The sequence below is a fragment of the Perognathus longimembris genome, chromosome 28, assembly GCF_023159225.1.
Source record: "Perognathus longimembris pacificus isolate PPM17 chromosome 28, ASM2315922v1, whole genome shotgun sequence".
Lineage (NCBI taxonomy): Eukaryota > Metazoa > Chordata > Mammalia > Rodentia > Heteromyidae > Perognathus > Perognathus longimembris.
In genome coordinates this window covers 13,111,044-13,121,280 of record NC_063188.1, presented here as the reverse complement: position 1 = coordinate 13,121,280, position 10,237 = coordinate 13,111,044, and the positions used below count along the sequence as shown (strand labels likewise).

The 10,237-nt window shown below is 40.9% G+C and overlaps 1 protein-coding gene across 1 annotated transcript; it reads right to left on the bottom strand.

Annotated features, from left to right (window-relative positions):
• Positions 1–1,886: 1,886 nt before the first annotated feature.
• LOC125344135 (cancer/testis antigen 55-like) lies at positions 1,887–7,798 on the bottom strand. Its single transcript, XM_048336743.1, has 5 exons — positions 7,677–7,798; positions 5,251–5,432; positions 3,886–4,030; positions 3,395–3,507; positions 1,887–2,081 (listed from the first exon to the last, which is right to left on the bottom strand). Exons 1-5 carry the CDS (start codon positions 7,756–7,758, stop codon positions 1,887–1,889), a joined length of 717 nt encoding a protein of 238 aa, XP_048192700.1. The 5' UTR covers positions 7,759–7,798.
• Between the last annotated feature and the right edge of the window lie 2,439 nt (positions 7,799–10,237).

Here is a 10,237-nt window from a genome sequence, read left to right as displayed (position 1 = left end):
CACCATGCACCAAGATCAACTCAAAATGGATCAAGGACCTCAACATCAGACCTGTATCTTTGAAACTACTGAAGGACAGAGTAGGAAAGGTGCTAGAAGTTATAGGCACAGGAAGGAACTTCCTGAATAGAATCCCAGGGGCAGGACAGATAGGGGAGAAACTCGACGAATGGGACTACTACAAAATAAAAAGTTTCTGCACAGCTGAGGACATAGCCACCAAAATAGAAAGACAGCCAACCATATGGGAAAGGATCTTTACCAGCACTGCAACAGACAAAGGCCTAATATCTGTCATCTACAGAGAACTCAAAAAACTAAGCCCCTCCAAGCCCAGTAAACCTATTAGGAAATGGGCAAAGGAGCTAAAGAGAGACTTCACAGGTGAAGAGATAAAAATGGCAAAAAATCATATAAGGAAATGTTCAACCTCTCTGGCAGTAAAGGAAATGCAAATAAAAATAACCCTGAGATACTACCTCACTCCAGTTAGAATGGCCTATACTCTAAACTCAGGCAACAACAAATGCTGGAGGGGGTGCGAGCAAAGAGGAACCCTTCTCCATTGTTGGTGGGAGTGCAAATTAGTACAACCACTTTGGAGAACAGTATGGAGGTTCCTCAAAAAGCTCAACATAGACCTACCCTATGACCCAGCCATACCACTCCTAGGCATCTATCCTGAACAACAGGTCCCAAGATATCAAAAAGACATCTGCACTTCTATGTTTATTGCTGCACAATTCACAATAGCCAAAATATGGAAACAACCCAGATGCCCCTCCACAGATGAATGGATCCAAAAAATATGGTACCTATACACAATGGAATACTGCATAGCGATTAGAAATGGTGAAATATTGTTATTCGCAGGGAAATGGTCAGAACTTGAACAAATAATGTTGAGCGAGACAAGCCTAGAACACAGAAAACAAAGGGACATGATCTCTTTGATATATGACTGTTAGGGTGGGGGGAAGGGGAGACAGTAGAGACCAGCTCTGTGAAACCAAAAACTTCTTGTCAAATGGTATTTCCCACAGGTGTAGGTCAGTGACCCTACATTATGTAACTAAAACCAAACAATTACTCAACATATAAAGGTAAAAAATAAACCTCTCAGCGTATCACAATAGCTCAAAAGCTATGTATATACGTTCATATAAGACAATGATAAGCAAACCCTATTGTCGACATTACATTTAAAGCCCTAGGAAAATTTCCTTAGGCGTAGGCCACGTGGCTACTGTATATGTTTTTGGTACACTGTGTATTGTATATATGTCTACCTGACCTAGGGAAGGGAAAGCAAAACAGGGTGTAAGATATCACAAGAAATGTACACACTGCCCTACTATGTAACTGTACCCCTTTTGCACAACACCTTGTCAAAAATTGTTTAATTAATAAATAAATTTTAAAAAAGATTTAGCATTAAAATGCTTTTAGTTGATAATGTACTTCCATAAAGTCACGTCACACCATCTAGAGAACTTGCCAGTATCTTTTTTATTTCTTTGGGGTTTTTTTTGCTATATAAACCAGGCTGCCTGGGAATTTGTGGTAATACATATTATGTGTTCATTAATTGACTGAGGTCAGTAGTAACATTTGAAAGCTTTTTTAATTCATGTATTCAATTTCTAATTAATATAATATCAACTGTATAGACATGCTCTTTTTTCAAATACACATTTTTGTTGTTTATACATATGGCCTTTCTCAGTAGCCTTTGGCTGGCTTTGAACTCCAAATCCCTTACCCTCTGTTTCCTAAGTGGAGAGATAGAGTTTTATTTAAAACATTGTTAAGACTTAAGCTAAGTTTTTGTTAAAGCTGTTTTTATCCCATAGAAGAAAAGATAAGCATGGAATAAAAGTATCTTGTTACAAGGAACTTTGCACTGGGGTGATGGAAACTGCTCTCCAAGTACAGCCCACCTGGGTACTCTCCACGATGACTGCATTAACCAGGTCGTACTGTTGAGGTTCATATCCAGCCGGATACTTCAGAGAATCCAAGGTAAAAAAAATGCTGTAGTCAATCACCCCATTTCTTTCCTCCAGTGAAGTAATGTAGATCTGTGGTGAAAAAGGATGGTTTATGTATATATGTATGCATGTATGTATATATGTATGTATCTATTTTTACCAGTCCTAGGACTTGAACTCTGGGTTTAGGTGATGTCCCTGAGGTTTTGTGCTCAAGGCTCCAGCTCTACCTTGAGCCATGGCTCTATTTCAGGCGTATGTGTGTGTGATTAATTGGAGATAATATTCACATACTGGCTCTGAACCATGATCCTCAGATCTCAGTCTCCTGAGTAGCTAGGATTACAGGCATGAGCCACCAGAGCCTGGCTTGATGAACATTTTTGCAGCAAAGCATAATCCATCATAATGGGAGCTGCACATCCTCGCTCCAGCTCTAACTTGCAGGCTGTTCCACACCACCATGGATTCCCGGACTGCCTGCGGCACTGGCAACACGAGAGGCACTTTGTCAACGCACCTGTGCCCAGATCCCACCTTATACCAATTCCACCAGACTCTGGATAGAGATGGGCCCAGGGTCTTTGCTGAGAAACCTTGCTCTAAACATGATCCACAATGGCCATTGCTAAGGCTGGGAGATTGAAGGGAATAACTTGAAAGGAATGTGCTGGTAAGAAGCTATTATTTTTCCTTAAAACCTAGAGTTTAATTATATGCTTTCTATATGATTTGCAAATGATCTCCTTCTGGAATTCCTGTTATTTCAATAAAGAAAATGGAGTAGGCACCAGTGGCTCACACCTGTAATCCTAGCTACTCAGGAGGCTGAGATCTGAGGGTTGCATTGCAGTTTGAAGCCAGCCAGCGCCACAAAGTTAGTGACAGCTCAGGCCCTAAGTTCAAGCCAAAGTTCCTCCCCTAGTACGCATAAAGAAAAGAAAAAATAAGAAAACTGACCCCTCTCTGGTGAAGAACATCTCTCTTTCTCCTGTGTGTGTGTGTGCACACACACGCACGCGTGCATGTGCCTGTGCGTGTGCGTGTGTGTGTGTATGTCTGTGTCTGTATGTGCATGCACCAATACTGGGGCTTTGAACTTATGCCCTGGGCACTATCCTTCAGCTTTTTCACTTAAGGTGGGCCCTCTGAGCCACAATGCCACTTCTAGCATGTTGCTGGCTATTTGGAGATAAGAGTCTCACAAATTTTCATCTACCATCCTTAGATCTCTACCCTTGAATAGCTAGGATTATAGGCATGAGCCACTGGCCTCTGGCTAAGAACATATTTCCTATATTTTCAGATGTTCCAGAACATCTAATAGATTTCTGATATCAAAAATCATCACTACGGTAGGTGTGAAAAAATGTAATGATAACTTTTACCTGGAAACAACTTACATTTTCCACATGCTTACTGTTCATAGGCTTCACTGAATGGGCCTTGATCTTTGAGGTCCTTGACTTCTTAGAATACTCAATTTCTACCCAGTCGCCTTTATATGGCACAAAACCTGAAAGAGCCATGGAGAAAAGTGAGTGACGATTTAGAAAACCACAGTTAGGTCACTTCCTCACACTTTTCTTCTCTCTTTTTTTTGTTTCCTCTATCTCTGCCTGATTTTAAAGTACTACACATATTGAATCAATGAGGTGTTACCTTAGCTTATGTTCATTTTCACAAGTTACTTTGATTTATTAGACACTGCAATAACTTTCATTCTATTTAAAGTACATTTTTCACGCTGAAACACATACCTTTCTTTCGGTGGTGCTAGGACAGTGTTCCACCTCTCAAGTTATAGTACATATTTCCAGATGAAACTAACCTCACAGTTAATTTTCCACTTATGATAAACTAACGTGACATCTTTACAAAACATAAATCATACCTGTAGAAAAGATGTCTAGAGAGAAGTAAAGTTTCTTATCAATGTATACAATATCTTTCTTCACACGGGTAACACAGCCAGCTAAAACTCTCATTTTCGGGCCTGGTTGTATAATGATTTCAAAATTGTCAGAGATAGCATCCACCTGTAAGAAATGGAAACTGTTACTGAGAATATGATATAAAATATGACAAAATAATTTGTATGCTTAAAACACCAATGTTGAAGGATTTTGTCATATGGAAAAGAAAGGAGACTAGGTTGAACCCAGGCATTTCAGATCCACCTGTGCAATGTAAGGTGACTTTGACTCAAAATGTATTTTCAACAGTTATCCTCCATACTAGTGAACATATTTCACATTATATTAGTAAGAGATCAGAGAAAATAGATGATGAAAAAAGTAAGACTCAAGCTTCATGCATTGATAAAAGGCATCTAGAAATTTTAATTGCACATATAGCATTAGATTCAGGGAAAAAATAGTGTCATCACCTCTAGGAATTTTCAATTTATTTGGAGGAAAGGGGAAAATAAATATTTCTCAGCAAGTAGAGTGGCAGATTACAAATTAAGTTCAAAAATTGGTCTCAGGAATTTTGAGGAGTGAGACAATTTCAAACTTCGAGTAGGCATGCCAAGGCATTACTTGGAGGAAGTCAGGTTTGGGATGGGCTGTGAATGGACACAAATGTTTGCCTGGCTAATGGCAATGAGAATGGGGTAAAGAAACAGGAAAAACAAATATAATTTACTAGAATTGAGAGGAAATCATAAAATTCAAGATCCAGAGTCTACAGAAAGGTTGGGAAAATAATCTCAAATGAGGGACAGTTCTGAAAGAGCAAGTCAAAAGAAAGGTCAGATTGCTTATGAAAGAGATGCATACAAATATTTTTATTTGGTGAAATGTAAAATTTTATCACTTCAGCTTTGGAGTTAAAGGACAGCTAGAGCAACATATTGAAACTCCCATCTCAAACAGTAAAACTGAAATCACAAAAATATTAGAAAAACCTACAGCTTCAAGAGAGTGGAAAGGGCTGGGAATACAGCATAGTGGCAAGAGTGCTTGCCTCCTATACATGAAGCTCTGGGTTCGATTCCTCAGCACCACATATATAGAAAACGGCCAGAAGTGGCGCTGTGGCTCAAGTGCCAGAGTGCTAGCCTTGAGCAAAAAGAAGCCAGGGTCAGTGCTCAGGCCTTGAGTCCAAGTCCCAGGACTGGCCAAAAAAAAGAGAGTGGGACTTCAAATTTCTCTACATCCATTGTATAGGTCACAAAGAGATACTGAATTGAAATAAAAAGCAAGACTGAAAGCCAGTAAGAAAAGGACTGTCCCCAAATTCATAGTAATCTTACTTTGATTGCCTTCAGTCTTGAAAATATTTCATCTTCTTCCACAATTGCAGTAACTTTTTGTCCAACTTTCAGAGGCAAATTGCCAGTCACATCAGCACTGAAGTAAATGGACTCATCAATCCAGCCATGATCACTACTGAAACTTGTCACAAATCCTTGCACAGTTTTCAATTTGTTGTCACCTATAAGATGGGTAAACAACAGGTTCCACAAATTGATCTCAAAAGTAAATACTCACTACAAAGAAGTCCTAGCAGAGAAAGATAATGGTAGAGGTCTATTTCATTTCTAGAAATGGAGTGCTTCCAATTTGACATACAGTTGACACAGATGGTACAGACATACGCAGAGTGCTAGAGTCAGGGTGCCCAAGTTCAAATCCTGATCATATCATTTCTTGGTACACCACAAGTAATGGAAGAAGGTTGTTAAGAGCACGAAGTTGGGAGCTCCATTGCCTGGGTTACAGTTACATCTGTTAAATTCACACATCTCATTTAACCACAAGCAAATTCCTTAACTATTCTAAAGTTATTTATTTTTAAATTTTTGTCAGTTCTGCATCTTGAACTCTAGATGTAAAAATTATTTCTGAGCTCTTGTGATCAAGACTAGCTTTCTACCACTTGAGACATGGTTCTACTTCCAGCATTTTGTGGTTAACCAGAGATAAGAGTCTCAGGGGCTTTCCTGCCCAGATTGGCTTCAAACTGCAATCTTCAGACCTTAGCCTCCTGAGTAACTACGACTACAGGTGTGATCTAGTGGCTCCTGTCTGAATCTGTTGTTGTTGTTGTTGTTTTTAATCAAGGAAAATATCTATGTTTGGCTAATTTCAGTTGTAAACAGCAAGTGACATGAAGGCCAATAGTTTTGAAATGTGAGGCCTTGCACAATGTAGAGTATAAATGATTTTATTATCGTATGTGTGTATGATGAGTCTTTCAAGGACCACTATGTGTGTCTTTACATTGCCAAGGATGGAGCATGGGCTTTTCACATCCTAGGCAAATGCTCTGTTACTGACTGCACACCCATTTGCCTTTAGAGATAGTTATTACATAGCTATTACATTTATACCAACATAATGAGAAACAGTATATGATATGTCACAACGGATAGTACTATGTGTGTATCAGGGTTTTAAATGTCATCACTAAGGGGTCTGGGTTTTTTTGTTTTGTTTTGTTTTGTTTTTTTAAGAAGAATAGATGGTCACTAGTGTTCTGGGATCCTACACCCCAGACAGTAGGACTACAGTGTAGTTCTCAATCACAGTGTCATAGGTTCCTAGTCAACAATTAGATGGATTGGAAGAGTGGTTAGGAAGTCCTTTGTTATAGGTTACATTACGAAAATGAAAGATAACCTGAGAAATTGAAAACAATAAATGTATTAGCCATATCTTAGGAGTAAGAAGAAAAATAAAGGAGACAACAGCCACTCAGCCCATGAAAATTTGTGAAAGACTGTTCCCAGTGGACTACAGAAGTAATGTAGGAGCTGGCACGAGAGAATTCAGCTAAATACAAAGAGTGGCACTACTTAATGAGCTTTGCTAAGACCTAGCCACCTGCCGTGGGGTCGGTACTCTTCCTCTTAAGTAGGAGGGCAGATCCCTGTGGCTACTGAGAACAGTGCTGACCACAGGGAAGTAATTTCTTCCCACAACCCTCTTGAAGACCGTGAATCCCCTCTAATGGGTAATCAAGGTATGCGAGTTGGATCTCAGTGTGGAGTATAAATTCTGGCTGCTTATAGACTAGCTGCCTGCCTCTCGTTCCTATTGCCCTGACATGACAATGCTAGTACTGCTCTTAGACTGAATCGAAGCTGTTAGTCTCAAGCGTGGCACATATATGTAGTCGACACAAATTAGTACTACTATAAATCAGATCGGATACACCAGATACCGAACAAATGATCTCATGTTGAATCTGATACCGAGCCCCTCACCCCTCCATGTCCCTCGGGTCTAGACGTGGCGCAGAGCTCTAGGGAACAGAGAAACGCTTAAATCTGGCTCCTGTTCTCCCCCGTATGGTAGATGTGTGATTTGTCCCCTTGGCTTCGCGGACACACAAGATCAAACTCGGTCCCAACTTAGAGTATTTTGATTCTCCCAGAAAAAAAAAAACAAAAAAACTAAAACAGAAGTATAAGTTGGCGCCCACCAAGAATTGTGTGACAAAAGTTCTGGGTATTGGTTCAAAAAACTTTCTACTTGGGCTTGACAAACGGGGTCGGAGCTTCGATCGATGGCGGCCTATCGCTAGAGGACTCCGGGACCCTTTGGACATTCTAGATGGCCGAGCCCGGCCCCTCACACTCTTCCCTTTGGCGGACCAAGAGCTGTTATGGGTCATTAGGAGGCTCAGGAGAAACGCTAGGATGTGTGTGGGCCACGGGGACTTGGGGACGGATACCTTGCATTGAGTCCTGCTGTTCTTCATTAGTATCCACCCTTCTTCGGAAGAACGTGAAAATTTGGCTCAGAAGCCGGATCATGGTTCTGTCACCGGCCTGGGCGACTCCCGCTCCTCCTCAAAGACACCACCGGTACCAGAACTTTGCCGACTGAAGGCTCTGACGTCACAAATTTCAGTTAGGGTGGGGCCCCCAGGCCGCGCCCTCAGCCTCTGTGACGAACACGGGCGCTGCACCTCACAGGAGCTAGCACCTGCCTTTCAAACTCCACCTCCTAAGAGGTCCGCCATTTTCGCCACCTGACCAACAAAGATGTTACCAGAAGTAATGTATACTCCTGTGGCCAATAAGAGGTGGCGGGCAAGAAAGTAAGGCCATTCCTATTTAATGTGACAGCACCTACACTTAAATCTCAATAAAATGCTTTGAGGGGACTATTCTTCTGGGACCAAAACGTTTACAATAGGACCTGGGAATATGGCCTAGTGGCAAGAGTGCTTGCCTCCAATACATGAAGCCCTGGATTCGATTCCCCAGCACCACATATACAGAAAATGGCCAGAAGTGGCGCTGTGGCTCAAGTGGCAGAGTGCTAGCCTTGAGCAAAAAGAAGCCAGGGACAGTGCTCAGACCCTGATTCCAAAGCAAAAAAAAAAAAAAAAAAAGTTTACGATATGGTATAGCTGGGCACTGGTGGCTCATGCCTGTAATCCTACCGATTTAGGAGGTTGAGATCTGGAGATTGTGTTTGAAGCAATTCCAAACACGAAACCCCAGGAGTCTCTTACTTGCAATTAACTACCCAAAACCCGGAAATGGACCTATAGCTCAAGTAGTAGATTACAAACGGTTCAAAACAGCACACAGGCTCTGAATTCAAACCCCAGGATAGCATAGACACATTAAAAAAAAGATATGGCAGAAACCTTCCCACAAGCTGTGCAAACAAAAAATGAAACCAACATGATGCTTACCATAAGGACTGTTCACCAACAATCTTATGTCAGTCCCATGAGGATGTTCTTGACTCCTATGAACCAAACAAATACCTCTGGAGTTAGTGAATAAAACAAACAGCTTGACCCCATAAAGGTAATTTCTCACACCAGATGGGGGTGGGTATGAAGTATAACCTTTCTCTCAAAGGAGAAAAAATATTACCAATAGTTACATACATAATATATTAAACAGCAATGAACATATTGACAAATATAACACAATGACAGTTGCCTAGCAGTTTGACTGCAATTTCAAATACGGTGAGCAGGATAGGCATCTTTAGGAAACAACACATGAGCAAAATCTTGAAGGTGGTCCTGCTTGGAAGTGGACCTCTTTAGGCAGACAATTAACCTGTGAAGAAACCTTAGGCAACTTGCTTGATGTGGCATGAAGCCAAACCGTGGTACCTATAAACATGGCTACTCATGTGGCTGCAATCTTAGAATAGTGGTTCAAAACCATCCTTGTTAGGAAAGTCTAGGAGACTTTTATCTTCAATTAACCACCAAAAGCCAGAAGTGGAGCTGTGGTTCAAGTGCTGGAGTGCTACCTTGGAGCAAAAAGCACTCAAAGAGACTACCCAATCCCTGTGTTCAAGCCCCACAATAGCACAAAAAATAAAATAGAGTTGCCTCAAGTGTTTAAAGAGAACCTAAGAAGATATAGAAGAGGAAGTGAGAAATTAAAGACTGAAAAATATGAAGAAAGAGGTCTATGGGAAAACATTTAGGAAAATGGGGGCAAAGAAAGGGGAAAAGAAATATTTTAAATGTGGCAAGACTGAGTATTCTCAAGACAGTGCCTGGAATGGGAGAAAGAACTCAGAGAAGCCATACCCCTCTGGATCTTTGATAAGGAATAGCAGGGTTAGGGGCTCTTTTACTCAGGAGGATCCCATCCAGAGTCCTTTATAAATTTACAGGTGGGACCACAATAGCAAACTGTAACCTTTTTGATTCACACAGGAGCCCTCTACTTCCTGCCCAAAGGTGAAGTATGTTTTCCCTGAGTGACTCTTGCTCTTAGGAGTGAAAGGAGAAGGTTTCTCTGCTCAGATATTACAAGAAACAGATGTTTCCAAATACCAAATACCAAACTACAGCTCCTTTTGGTCCCAAGGGAAGCACTAATTTATTCAATTGAAATGTAATGACAAAATTGGGAATTGGTCTACATATTAATAGAGACAAAATATGTGCATCCCTCAATTTATTCACTCCCTGGGTTGAGAAAAGTAGTAAGTCTCTGGAATAGGCTAAAGAGGGAAATCGGGGTGGCCTTCACTTTCTGCCTATTCAAATTCACCTAGAGTACTGGAGAGGTTGTAAGGAGAGAACAATACCCCATTCCCTCACAGGGAAGAATAGGATTAAAACCGGTGATAGCAAGATTGACTTGAGATATGATACTTGAGCAATGCCTCTCCCATATTCCCAGTCAAAACAGCCTAGGAATCCTATCAATAGGTTCAGAAACTCAGGCCCATTAAATAGATCACACATCCAACAGGTCTTAATCCCTATATATCTAGCAAGTTTGGGGGAGCAGGAAGAAATAT